This window comes from Pleuronectes platessa, chromosome 6, assembly GCF_947347685.1.
Source record: "Pleuronectes platessa chromosome 6, fPlePla1.1, whole genome shotgun sequence".
Lineage (NCBI taxonomy): Eukaryota > Metazoa > Chordata > Actinopteri > Pleuronectiformes > Pleuronectidae > Pleuronectes > Pleuronectes platessa.
In genome coordinates this window covers 22,679,693-22,694,717 of record NC_070631.1, presented here as the reverse complement: position 1 = coordinate 22,694,717, position 15,025 = coordinate 22,679,693, and the positions used below count along the sequence as shown (strand labels likewise).

The window sequence follows — 15,025 nt, the reverse complement described above, 5'->3', positions numbered from 1 at the left end:
AAACTGACACTAACTTCATTACATTCCTCATGGAAATGTGACGGTGTTGGAAGAACCGCCAATAATTTTATGTTTTGTGTGGTTCTGTTTCTTGCATAGAGAGCAGGGCATCACTAGACTGATTCTTTATTTATTTTTTCCAAATGGTTTTTACTTTTCTGCGAGTTCACCAGTGGGGGCAAGGCCCTTCTACATTTCAGCATCTGTTGTTTTGGCTCGGGTGAAATGAGGAGTATTGAGTTAGAGATGGAGGGAGAGGCTGGCAGCGAGGAGATGTGCTCTGGTGGAACGAGGAGCTGCAGGCGAAAGAGAGACCGGGAGAGACTAGGGCCCCACAGGTCAGCGGCAGAGGAATAGCTGGGATGCCATGAGATCAACATTTACTTTGCAGCTAGATTTATTCCACACTGGTTCTTTGCTCATTCCCTTCCCATACTCCGATCTGGTTTACTTTTATTCTTCCATTCCTTTTGCTGGTTTCTACCATTCTTCCCCTTCATCTTTCTTTATTTTGTCATCCCCCTGCTCTGATTGAAAACACATGTATGAAGCTGTGACATAATTCTGAAAAGGCCTGACTGACCTGCAACCCTGAGGTGTGAAGGTGTGTGAAAAAAGTAACAGCCACTTGTGTCTGTGTCAGTCGTAACCCAAACAATTCCTCTCTATTTTCTTTCTTTAAGTAAAAAAGGAAAGAGTAAGGGATAAAATAAAATAGGAAATGATCTGTTATAAGGTCCTACAATTATCCCTTTATTGTCTCCCTTGTTCCATCCTCCATCGTTCAAAACAATAATCCCCACATGCGGGAAGCTTCATCAGCGAGCCTCCATTAGTCACACTCAATATACTGTGAAACACCTTGAAACACTCTTTTGGGATAATTGAGTTTAATTGCAGAGGTTAGACAAGGTGGCTGAATCATGAATGTGAGCCTGTTGCTTTAAGTGCAAAAACAAGGCGGAGGGCGTTCAAAATCCCTGCCAGTTTCGGTTTCTGTATTTTTTTGGCAGCCGTGGCTCCCATGAGAACATTTTCTGGGTCATAATTTCATGAAGGTGTGGAGAAAAAAACAAAATGCACAAAGTAAAAGGAATCCCGTGGAGAGAGAGGCAGAGAATGGGGGAAGCAAGGGCTGAGCTCCAGTGCTCCGGTGTCAGCTGGACATATAGGTTAATGTGCCACAGTGGGACAGTAGCTCACTCGCTTTACCCCAGATCGCCTCGGCCTGCAACGGAGCTGACGCCACATGGAACGCTCCGCTCTGAGGTTTGGCTTTCCTGGCACAGCAGACATTTGGTGACAGCAGCGATGCAGATTTTAACGATCGGCCTGCTGTGGATGTGGTTTTTAATCTTTGTGTCCCAAGCATTTACAGTTTAATCAAACGTGGACTCTTTTCTCAATATAAAGGGAGAATTCAACGTATCAACAATCGTGGAATGTTACTTTATATTCATGTTGAATTATAATTATTCACATTTTATTAGTTGGGTTAGGGTTAGGGGTTAGGGTTAACCCCTTAACGTCAATTAATAATACTTCACATTCTCACATTGTTATTTTCAAATTTTTAAGACATATAATTCAGATTTTTTTTATTTAAAACTATTTAAGACCAGCCGAAACCCTTAATCAGCATCAGGCCTGGTCTACATATATATAGTTATTAATTGGTATCAAGCTAAATATTCCCACTCGAATGTCAGGCCTTGCTTTGCTGTGCTCAACAGAGTCTGGTCCACTTGCGCCAGGCTGTCACAATATTAGAGTGAGTGTGAAAAATGGTGTGGCCTCATGAGTGACTCTGAGCTCTCTGACACCTGGACTGGCACATTACACAGGTTCAGATACAGGCAGTTGTCACAGAGGACTTTTTCACAGTAGACATTGTGACATGTCAGAGAGTGAGGTGCACACGTCTAAATAAAGTGTTGATTACAGATTCATTGGCAATGTAACCAACTGGACCTTTCCTGTTGGATGAGTCAGAACGATTCTACTGTGGTCAAGGCCTAACTTCTACAACGAACATGAGAAGTTCCTCACATGTAGCCAGTGAGATCTAAGAAGACTCTGTACAACTGCACGTCGGCCAACAACACCATCATTTCTCCAACGGATATCATCACTTCCAGGAGTCACACACTCTCCCACTTCATCTTTTATGTATAGATAATGTTAAACTTAAAAGTATTTAACCCAAACTTTCACTATTTCAATCATGAGGACTACTCCCTACTACATTAAAGGGGACATATTATGAAAATTCCACTTTTGTAGTGCGTGTGGAAGGATGCTGCTGCTGCGCCAGCTCAAGCTCCCACTGCTCCCACTGCTCCCACTGCTCCCACTGCTCCCACTTCTCCCACTGCTCCCACTGCGGGGCTGCGCTGGGGAGCTGGGGCTCTCCCAGCCAGGCTCACCGGGGGGGAGGGGCACTCAAAACAGGTCAATCTGAGGAGGGATGTTTTAGACAGGGTAAAAAGGTGCTGTTTTAAATGATCCTTTTGGTATTTTGACCAAAATATGTTACAGACATTTCATTAAGACCCCAAGGAACCATATCAACTGTGGTAAAATGGGCATAATATGTCCCCTTTAAGTAATCTGTTATTTCAATGGGCCAGATAATCTTATATTATACCCATTATATATTAAGATTATTGCATAACATTATCACTTCCTCCAAGGAGTTTGTTGTCATGGGCGCTCAGCAGGATTATTCAAACCCCACTTTACAGATTACCAAAAAAACTCAGTAGAAAGATGTGGTATTGGTCAAGAAAGAACCCATTCAACTTTGGTGCAGATCTGGATTAGGGGCAGATCAAGCATTTCTTTTTTTCTCGTTCTTTACAAATGCTGGATAGGACATTTTGCAACATGTTCATTATTTCATGTGAACCTTACTGAAAAAAATTCCAACACATTAAGGGATTTGTTATCGATGCTGTTAAGATTTGTGCGGACCCAAATCAAAATCCAGATCTAGGGGAATTAAAGGTTATTTTTTAGGGCCGTAGGTTTCTATTCAGCTGCTGTATGCTCAGATCAAACTGTTTCCAGTTTTGTTTTCTTTGATCAGAATCAGGGCTAAAATAACTTGATGGGGGACATCCCTAATAGAGATCTAAATCTCCATAAATCTCCAGAAACAGATGTCTAGACAGGCAGATGATAGATTCTGTTAAACTTTTGCGTGGGGGACACATCTGCTGCTTTTGGCCTACATTTACCAAATGTAGGCAAACATCACATATGCGAGTGTGCCAACATCCGCTTTCTATGTAACACAAGCCAGATGATGCTCTTAAAGCCCCACTGTCCATCTGAGCACTGCAGGACTACAATCTGTGTAATCTGAACTAAAGCCCTTCCTGACAGCCATAATCCAATTATTACAGACCACTGCAGGGATTCACCCGAACAACAGAGCCTGTAAAATACTGTAAAGGGGAAAGTGGAAGTTAAGGAAGGAGCACAGGTCCAACTAGACACATTTGTGCACATGACAGAACACACATTGACATGCTATGCACAATTTAACATTTAGGTGGTAAAGGTTTTGGTTTTTGTTGTTTGGAAAAAAACATCGCCCATATAACAGGAAAAATCGAATAACTATGGGTAATGTTATTTATTTTAAACATGTCAATATGGTGTTTTATTTTAGATGCAGGATATGTTCAATTTACAAGGTGCTCAGTTAGTGCAGTAACTTTCATATGTTCATATGACATCACATAAATGTGTGTGTGTGTATGCAGCACACATCTTCATAACATTCATACAAAAATATGAAGCCAGGAGATATGTTTAAGGTTGAGCTCATCTCACAGCGCCCGCTGCACTGCTAACAGGAAAACACAAGCACAGCTGAGACACACTGCTTTAGAATCACACAAGACACACACACAAACACAAATATATGAATTATCAAACACATATAAACAGAAACACACATGAATACATTCATGCCTGTCATAAACCTACAAAAACAGATACAACCCGAGCATGAACCAGATAAATAAATAATCACACTCTTCATTAGATGCTGCGTGGTCAGCAGTCTGAGTGTGCTGCGGAGATCTGTATTGACCGGTTGCAGGTTTGAATAAAGTCAAGATGTTGTTGGATATTTGACCCAGTTAAGCAGTCATGAGAGATATGAATGAGTCTTTCAGAGTGTTAAGTACCCTCTGAGCAGATCCTTCTGAGAAATCAGAGATGATAGGATCAAGGAGAAACGCAAAGTTGGAGGTTATTGAGTCGTTGCACCACTTATCCACAACTAGTTACCGACTTTCTACCGATAGAGAACTGTTCATTATTGTGACACTAACACTGAAGCTTTTAAACTTCAAAATGTCTGTTGATATGTTTGTAGTTTGTCATCATGTGAAATCTCTTTCAGACCACTGGCGAGTTTCAGAGGAAAGGGTCACACAGCTTTAAGGCTAAGCAGCCGCAAGCTCCATAATTCTACAAATCCATGAGAAGCTGACACCATCATGAGCCTATGGCAGCCATTAATCCTGTTTGTCATGTGCTAGAGTTAACAAAGAGCACCACTATGCAATACATTTTGTTCGCAGAAACCATTCATACTGTAGTTGGATGCGAGAAATCTCCCCATTGAGAATTCACTATAAATTAGGAAGGTTTCACAGCATGAAGGGCCCCGTGTGATTCAGCCCGAGGCGGAAAATATCACAAGACAAAAAACATATGGGGAAGTGTTACAGCTGGAGTCATTAGAATGACTGGAGGTTCTGTATGTATCTAGCATTTTGCACCGTCATGCATCTAAATGTCTCAAGAGGAAGAAAACTGCACCTCGTCAAAAAGGATCTCTCCCAATGGGCTGTACTCCCGACAGCATTTGACAGCACTTCACCTCAGCACTGCACACACAAAACTTCATCTCTACAAGTCATTAAATCTCCCACTGACTCGTAAAAACTTATAAAGTGAATAAAATTCAACCTCGAACCTGAGATAACACCATCTGTTTCCAGCTCCACTTGAAGAAAATATCATAATCACATGTTGGCTCCTGAGTGACTTGGACTCCATTTTCATAGTTTTTATGGATACATAATATCAACACTTAAGAAAAGGACTTTGTTTAAGAGAGTTTCTTCATAAACATTACAATTACTGTATTTATTTGCAAATTGCAAATTGCAAAAGACTAAAACGTGCATTAGTTACAATTGTATTAAAACACGTCTATAGGGGATTATTTCCACTCACGTGTTGGTGTTACAGTGACATTTTTACTATATAGGTTGAATATCAACACACTCATCATATTGTTATTTTAGGTACAATAGGCAGCAGACAATGCTTTTGAAGCAAGTTGAATATTAATTGATTGGCTAATTATTTGTCAGCAACTGATGGCGACCAAACTAGAGCTCAAACCACAGTGAATTTGGACATTTATAGGATGTCCGAAGACACAATGGTGGAGTGTCTTTCACAATGTAATAATGTGTCCTGTACAAAACACTTAACTGGACTGGATCATCTGGACATTATCAATGTTTTATCCATTGGTGTTTTTTTTATGGTGATCTGACAGAGGCACTACTGAAACCTAATTCAGTGACTGGTCTAAAAACACTTAAAGGGTCTTAGCTCTCCGAAGATAAGTCACATTGATGCACGTTTCTAAATTCATGTTTATAACACTGTGAAGTTGTGGACTTATCATTACAATGCTCTTGAGCAATCACAGTATGTTTATTTCATAATTGTATGGTCCCATATCTTAAAATCAAGTATTTACTTGTGTACAGTGGTTGCTTATCTTTTGCACTAATGTATACATTCAGTACAGTTTGATCTAGTCTTATCCCAGCCAACTAGAAGTGTTCAAACTGCAAGTCAAATACATGACAAGGTCTAGAATTGGTATCCTGACTGCTTAAAGCAGCTTCTGCCACCTTGTCACTTAAATACCCACAAAAGTGAAAAGCAATTTTCTGAATATTATAGGAATATTCCATCAATACCACTTAAACATGTTTTTTTTAAGGAGCAAGGATAAACCACTTTCCGGGTCATTACATGCTACATACGGACATTATCAGGCATCAACTCATTAACAGATAACGTTTCCTTATCACATATTTTGGAAATATCACTGAGCATAATGTAACTGCAGCCATTAGAACAATCCAGCAGGGCCAAGGCATGATGCAATGTGGGTGATCCATCCACTGAGGCAGAAGCTAACGGTAATGAGACGAAAGATACAATAGCGAGAAAGAGCGTGAATGAAGAAAAGGGAAGCACACACACACACACACACACACACACACACACACCAGTCACCACCCGCCTGGAAGAAAGAATACAAAATGCCACAGAAATAGACTATAATCCTGGCCAGCAGTGATCAACACTGATAAATATTAATAAGCACTATAATGCTTTGAGAAAAAAAGGGAGAGAGAGAGAGAGAGCAAGAGAAGGAGAGGAAATACAGTGAAAGGGGCAGAGAGGTAGGGACAGAGAGGAGGCAATAACAATAGACTGCTTGCAATATGTTATTGCAAGCAGTTTTCCTTCTGACATCCACCTGGTGTTTTTGTAGACAATGTGGACTCACATGCCCACACAGACACACACATACACACATTTCTTATTATCAGCCTATTTTCCTATGTTTGCCTCCACTATTGTTTTGTCCCCTCTCTTCACGGGCCAGGATAAGAAGTGGGCACGCACACACACACACACACACACACACACACGCAAATGAGCATTCAATGAGAGGAGAGACGCAGAAAAAAGGAGATAAGGTGAGTCCTAAACTCGCACATGTAGAGGATAGTATCTCTCTTTCTCCCTCTCCCTCTCTCTCGTCTCTGCCTGGATCAGTCTCATTAGTCATGCTGAAGCCGTAGCGGTGCTGGGTCGGCCTGCTTACAGAGCTGTAGAGCTGGATGGCAGCCCACAGCCAGCGAAGGTCACCCACCGCTCAGTTTTAACTCTCACAAGACCAACGCTGGCCCCTTCTCTATAATGTGTGGACATAAAGATGCATAGGGAGAGACCTGCAGTGTGAGCCACACCCATCATAGTGTGGATGTCGATTTTACTGAGCATTTCCAGCTCAGCTTTTCTGTTATCATACATCGGTTCTGAGAAAGACAGTGCAAGCAAATGCAAACAAGCTCCATCAGATTATATCCACGTTCAGTATCTACAATAGGTCTGACATTAAGTCCTATATGCACTGTGTTGTTGATTTGCAAAAGTTACTAAATATTTGGACATCAAACCTCTGTCCTCACGTGTAAATAATGTGGGATATGTTCCACAATGTCTCTGCTTCTAGGATTGGTTGGATAATGCATCCATCTAAACCAATCAGAATAAGATTGACCGACAACAAAGAAGTTTGTTGGTAGAAAAACCTCTGGAAGTGTTTTGATGAAAAAGGAGAATATTTTAATATTTACATAATAAATATGATGCACTAAAAATCACGAGATTTGAACCACCAACTTAAAACACTGTGACTTTAACAATACCTTTACCTACAACTTTCTCTTTGTCTTTGGTTGAGCACAATGCTTCTTTTTGAAAAGGAAAATCCTGCGTCAGATTAAGGGAGCCGGAGTATCAGGTGCTGCAAATGAATCTGTCCAGCACATTCTTCAAACTGACCTGCTGCCCTCAGACAGTATGGGGAAATGTGGAGAGAGATGTTTGCTGGCAGTTGTTATTTACTTGATTAGAGGAATGTGTGGAAATGTCCAGGTGTTTGTCAATGGAAATGGAAACCTGATTTCATTTTGACGTTGGCTGCAAACCCATCTACATTTACCTGGATTAACCGCCAGCTGATGTTGAATTCTCACTCTTTATTTCCAGCTATGGTCTACACCTGAGCTTCATTCTCATTTCCTTACGTTGATCACATTTGTGTTGCACTGGTTTCTGCTCGCACTCTGATCTTGGATCAGAATCAGCTGTATTTGACAAATGCATAGACGTTAAGCAGATCTCACAGAGACCGACCCTCAGTTGGGACTTTGTCCATCTTTCTGTCCATATTGTATAAATCCATTTCTCCTTCACACAATCCAGTGGAGAGTCAATAATGAACTCAAAGCATGGATGACATTGCAGAGACGCTCAAGGACTGAAACATACAAATTAATTTCTGTAGATGACTTTTACTACTTAAGCAATAACAAGATAATTTGACTTGGACAGATTTCAAGTTCATTAATACAGGTGTGGAATTGTGACCATAAAGTTCTTCCTTTTATTAACTATAATCCTGAAGTAGTCAGTTGCAATTTATCGCCATATGAATGCGGGAGCTGTATCATAATTTGGCACGAAAGATTTATATTTCTTACAATAGTAAAAATTTCCCAGAGCTCCGGAGCACTTTTTATAAAATGATCTCCTCAAGGGCTGTGCGGCGTGATGAAGCTTGATAGTTTCCAGGTAGGGAGGAGTGTCTGAGTGTGGACTGACTGACCCGACCTTGTCTCCTGAAATGAGCCGCTATGAAAGGTTCCACATGACACTAGCGCAGAGGCAACAAGCTGTCACCGCTCTCGTCAGGAAACATTGAACATGTCTGTACGAGGGGATGATAAATTCATCACAGAGGCGTCCCAGAGCGAGCGCCGCTGACACGACCTTGATCGATCGTCGGCAGAACGGCAGATGGTCATAAAGGACAATCATGTAACTGTACGCTCATTAGCATAATCACATGCCTATACAGTACACTTCAGACTACAAGGCCACATGGAGCTCGCACAGCACCGGTTGGCTTGTGACCGAGAGGTAATGTTGTTACTGTCTTACATGACTTGTGACACTTTTAAAGTGTAGATCGAATTAGCAACTCTAGCAATGACGTGCTGAGTGTGCCTCATTTATTTAAAAAGGCATATTGTTTTTCCTGCTGAACACAGACAGTGGGAATTTGCTGTGTAGCAAGAGAAGTGGGTAACTTTTTCCACTGACTGCATCACATTTTCTTACATTTGCCTCAACATGAGGTGATGATCCCTTAAAAAGACAGCCACAGCTACATTTCTACAGCTACCACCCTGTGAAAGCCCAAAAATAACTCATACATAACTGGATCAGTAGTTTTTCTAACACATTACAGATAATGAGCAAATGAACAATCTGACAAAGACTGGTCCATTTCCCACCATGATTCAATCAGGGTTCAAAATCCTAGTAGTTCAGGAGAGAGTTTTTGTAGTAATACTAATCTATTGACTGAAATTCATAGCAGCTTAGAGGGACAAAAAGTTGTTACTTTTGCTTGTTGGAAGTTAGGGTTAGGGTTAGGGTCAAATGTTTCAAAATGAGCGTGATGCCGTGTCCAGAAAGCCAATCAGTATTGAGGGTCTCCTGACGTCAACAAGAATTAGAAATGAAGATAAATCAATTTTTCCATCTGTGGGCTCCTGCAGTTGTGCGATATATTTTCTACATTTTCTAGAGACAGAAAAAAGGAAACGACATGGAAGAAAGTCTGCGAAACAGTAGAGCCATCAGGTTTCTTCAAGTTCTGTTTACATTATTCCAGTCCAGCCATCGCTTGGACTATTACAAATAGGGATGGGCATTCGATTAAATTGGTTTAATCGATCGTCGGAGAATTAACGATCTATTTTCAATTAATCATTAATATTTTTATATTAATAATCACTACTCTATTTATAGGCTATATTAAAGTGCAGTGAAAATAGAAAAAACAGGTGTTTCCTCATTGAGATCTGGCAATTAAACGGGATCCGTTCAATGGTTACACTTGAAAATATGCGCTGCTGTACTCTTAAGCCCCGCTGAGAGAGCAGCAGCTAGCTGCCGAGAGCTAGCTGGATTTGACGGTTCTCGACCTCTCAGTCCTGTTGTTGTCATGTCCTCACTCCCGGATCCCCTCACCCAGACCCGTGTCTGTCCGGGTTCCCTTCCCTCTGGACTGAGGGTCCATGTGCGGACATGAAGCAGAGCAGCGGAGGCTAGCTCCGGGCTGCCTCCTCCAGCTGCTAACATCCTCACAGTGCTGCGTTCCAGGCAACTCGGATATTCCGACCTCCTGCCACATAACGAAATCCAGTTTTTTCGTCGGAAAAATAATGTCATCGACGAAATTCTTAATGATCCATAATCGATTGTCGATGAATTATGCCCATCCCTAATTACCAATCAAGTTAGCATTATCTTAACTACCCTCTCAATTTAATTAGTTGGTTGCCCAGTAACTGAACAAATGCGAATAAATGCTAAATGCTAGAATGCTAATGATTAGCAGTTCTAAGGCGAACCCTGTAAACACCATTAGAGTATTAACCACTCTACTATTTACCCATTAACTTTAAACACAAAGTACAGTTGATAAAGATACTCGAGTGAAATTTAAAGGATCACAAGAGAGAGTATAATCTATCCCCAGGGGAACATGAATGTGTACCTCATTTCCTCACAATCCACCAAATGTGTCATGACATTTCACTGAATTTCAATTTCATGGTGAAATTAGCTAAAGAAGTACAGCATTATGTTTCAATCCATCCAATACTTATTGAGTTATTAGAGGAGTCATCCTATGGGGACCCTGCATTTGTCGATAAATGTTGTGGTCATGCATCACAACTATTGCCAATCACTCTCCTGCCTTTATGATTGCATTGCCTTTTCCCTTCACATTGCATTTCCAGATCAAATCCGTGCACTGGCTTTACACTCTAAGTCACTTTAAACCTCATCACTCAGTGGAAAGTCAAGGAGAGGGCAGAGAGGGATAGCAAAATAGCTTATGCTTGAGAGAGGCAGACAAGTGGAGCAAAATAAGCAAGAGTGGGGTAATTAAGGAGGTTAAAGGTTGGAAATTGGAGACAAAAAAGGTCAGAAGAGGAGTGGAGGAGACAAGAGATTGGCAGAGCAAGAGAGATTTAGCCAAAAGAACCAGCGGAGGGACAACAGGGTTAGCAAAATTGAAAACTCTTTATGTAAATGATGGGGTTAGAGTGAAAGACATGGAAGACAAAGAGAAGATGGGACAGCAGAGAGAGAGAGAGAGAGAGAGAGAGAGAGAGAGAAAGAGAGAGAGGTGGAGAGTAGTCCAGAGATTTATGGCAGGTTGTTATGGAGCACCGACTGAATAACAGAAGGTGAGACAAGGTGAATTATTCATGAGGATACAGGGCTGTGGTGTGTGTGTGTGTGTGTGTTTGTGTGTGACGGGAGCAGGTGAAACCAACACATGCACACACTTAATGTCTAAGGCACCCTTAGGCCAGCTCATCTATGAGGCAGACGATCTTTCCACAGCCTGTTAATTTAGCTCCTTTAGCTTCCTAAGATATTAGTCGTACAAAAGCAGAAAGAAGCTCAGAGAGACAGGTGTCTCGTCCCCTGAATAAATGAATACACCCATTTTATCAGTGAAGATATTTTAACGATATCACATGGTGTTAAGAATGACAGTGATGATTTAAAATCACATGTATGCCATACAATGCTGACTACCAATACTCTTTATGAAGCATTTAACTGCGAAAAACATTAAAGATGGGTCAAGAAAACACCAGAGACTGTTCTTCGTGGCTCATAGGTAGAGCAGATCGTCCACTAGGCCGGGGATTTGATCCTCCGGTACCAATGTGTCCTTGGGCGAGACAATGAACCCCAAATTGCCCTTGGCAAATGATGTATGAGAAAAAAGGTGCTGCATAAAGAATGGCTTTATGAATGTCTATGAATAGGTGAATGTGACTTTTAAAAAAAAATCTCATGTCAAACGTTTTGCATTTACTACCCACATTCTTCCTGGTCGCTACAGTGCTGGATTGGAAAAGCCACTGAAACAGCATTTATGTGCCACTACGTGTGCAATGCCACCTACACTTCAGTTGCTTCGGCCTAAACCACAGTGAAAATATGACTTGGTTGCATGTAAGATTTAATATGATACATACTTTCCACTAATAGTTTAACCAGGGAATGTCAAATGGATGCACTAGCAGCTTTTGATTATTTGCCATCCTGCCAGAGTGGAGATTTTGAGCTTTGCAGTGTCAGTATTCAGCTAAAATGTATTCAGTTACATTTCACATTAGGCTAATATTGGAACTCGCCCCAAACACTGCCCTTTTAGTTTTTTTTGGATTGTTGTTCTCTTACAGTCTGGCTTTGATTCCGTTCTCACTTCTAAGAAATTGCTAAATGGGTTAGAGTTGTATTCATTTTCACCTACACAGGCAAACTGAATAAATACAGTAATGCTTTCCAGGCTTACTTGGTTTTAACACACCCTAAACCCATGACCACGAAAATGCTTTTGGCAAGGTGCAAGGTAAAGGCAGGCGGTCCAACCACTGTTGAGCTGAAGCCACACAAACCCACTGAAACTAACACTTCTCATTTCAGGAACTAGACAATGCGCTTGTATGCTGTGAAATGGTCTATTCTGTTTCAACAAATTTAAACAATACCATTCACAACCGACCACAAACTAAAGCCTCCAACAATCATTATTATGGTTAATTCATTATTTTCAAGGTCCTGAGGGAGCAGGAGCCAATTCCAGCTGACAGTGGGCAAGAGGCAGGATGGACCTCGGACAGGTTGCTAATCTATCACAGGGCTAACATATTGAGAAAACCAACCAATAAAACTAACACCTACAGACTATTTAATATCCAACCCATCCTCGATGTCTATGAGCTGTGGGAAGAAGCAAGACCACCCGGAAGAAATTCATAGACTCAAACAGAGAACATGCTAAATCTACTCAGAGAGGCTCACAGATTCAATCCAGGTCCTTCTAGGTATTGAAAAATAGTGCTAACCCCTGCACCACCAATCCCTTTAGCAAAGCTTATGATGATAACAGAATCAGAATCCAAAAATAACTTTTGGAAGCTACAATCTTAAACACTCACCGAGTTGATGCAGGCCAGCTCTTTGTTTAGAAGCCAGGGCAGGGAGAGTTTCCCTTCTCCCCTGTAGCACGACTGAATCCTCTCTTTAATCTTCTCCTTTATCCGTCTCATCGTGAACAGACACAAAGCGGTCTCCTTGGGTGGTTTGGCTCGGTTCTTCTGACCCTGGGCAAATACAGTAAATAGAACCTCTTCGTGTTCTTCAATACCGAGCGAACGTGCCAAGCGTGCCCCTGGTCGGGCTAAATAAGCATCCTGAACCAAGCGGTATTCCACTCCGTCCTTGGTGCAGCCAATGGGGAACTCAACATAGGAGTAGAACTTTGGATCGTCAACACACAGGCGAACAATTTTAGAGGTGAAGAACTGTTCGCTGCTTGCATCGGGCGAGGTGAGCTGGGTGTCGAGCTGTAAGGTGAGATAATACACAAACTGCTCACTGTTGAAGCCGTAGATGTAGTAGATGTCAAAGGCTGGGAACTTGGAGAGCGTGTCTGAGGGAATCTTGAGCTGCGAGGAAACAAACTCATCCTGGTAGACGAAGCTGAACATGTCTGCGTTCTCCTCATTGGACATTAGCTTGCGGCTGGACAGGGTTGGGAAGTACTCAGATTTCCCGTCGATGGGTGTGCCGACGAATAATTTCCCACCTTCACCAAAGATATTCGGCGAGATCACGACACCTGACATTGTGCCTGCTTCAGCAACACTGGATAGATAATGCTCTTTACGATGGTGAGGCTCACCAAGCTTAAATAAGTCATCCAGACGCAGGAATTGGCAAATTCCCTGGGAAGTACTCCCACAGGCAATTAAGCGGTTATGGGCAGCATCAAGCAGCAGGAGTTTATTGACATTAGAGGTTTGCACCAGCTCATGGGGACAGGACTGCACACCAGGTGGAGGGTAACAACGAGGGTTGTCTGTCACAGGGCCCGTAACATGGTTTCGTAACTTGGTGAGGTTGCTGGACAGCTTGTAGATCCAGTTGACAGCGCCCAGGTAGACCTCGCCGGTTTTGTTGTGCACCACCAAATGTGTGAGACCTCCTTCAGGTGGGGAGAAGGACAGGAGAGGGGAGGAGGAGGAGGAGAGAGTGGAGGTGGAGGGCATGGAAAGGGAGAGGAGCAGTGAGAAGATTGGGAGGACGAGGAGGGGTGGGTTCAGGTGGGAGGACATGGCAGTGAGGGGAGGGGGGTTGAGCCTGTGGGTGTTGGTGTATTCCTGACTGTGTAATCCACGTCAGGGTCAGTCAGTGCCTTATAGGACTGCAGGGTACGATGACACAAAAGAGGAGTTTCCAAGCAGCCGACTTCCTCTTCCTTTTTTGTCTCCTTTCTCCGCTGTAGTTTTATAAACTCATCCCCTGATCTTCAGCCTTGACTGCTGTTAGCCCTGAGAAAGAGAAACACAGAAATATGTTAGCAAACACAGATGTCAATATATTCATGGACTTGTGTTTTGCACTTCCAGAGATCTGACAAAGGGGATTCATTTGTTTGCATCGAGGTGACAGGAAACTTAATATTCGCCCACAGACTCAGAGGCCCTCAGTGCTGAGGTCCAAAAAACAAATGAGGGCACAGTCGGCTTTGTTTTATTGACTTCTCGACTTGGCTCGCACTACTCTGCAGAGTGCATCTTTTAAAAGAAGACAGGGCCAAATATTGCTCCGCTGCGTATCGATTGTCTGGAAGCGTTAAAAGATACAGGAGACAAAGTGGAAATACACACACAGAAGTACATAAGCACCTTGACTACACACAAAAACACTACTTGCGACACAGGTGTTTGTGTAGGAAAAGGTGAGGATGCATACCTAAACAGTGTGCCCTTAAACATACAAATGGAAGAGTAGACCTTTCTACACATTATCCAAATATGAAAACAAGCAAAGGGTGAGCCACTGATGTGCAGCATGGTAATAGCAGGTAAACAGCCATAAATTACCTGCAGGGCTGCAGGGAGAACTCTACAGTATATTTACTACAGAGCAACAGAGCAGAGAAATACAGGAAAGAGGAGAGAGGGAGACAACTGGTTCAACTCAATAAAACAGGAGAAAAAGTGAGAGGGAG

The 15,025-nt window shown here is 42.2% G+C and overlaps 1 protein-coding gene across 1 annotated transcript in view; it reads right to left on the bottom strand.

Annotated features, from left to right (window-relative positions):
• Positions 1–15,025, bottom strand: part of LOC128442895 (plexin-A1) — a 253,205-nt gene that overhangs the window by 198,732 nt on the left and 39,448 nt on the right. The window contains exon 2 of the mRNA XM_053425513.1: positions 12,948–14,342. Coding sequence (XP_053281488.1) covers positions 12,948–14,126 — 1,179 coding nt within the window. The 5' untranslated portion in view covers positions 14,127–14,342. The remainder of the gene's footprint in view (positions 1–12,947; positions 14,343–15,025) is intronic.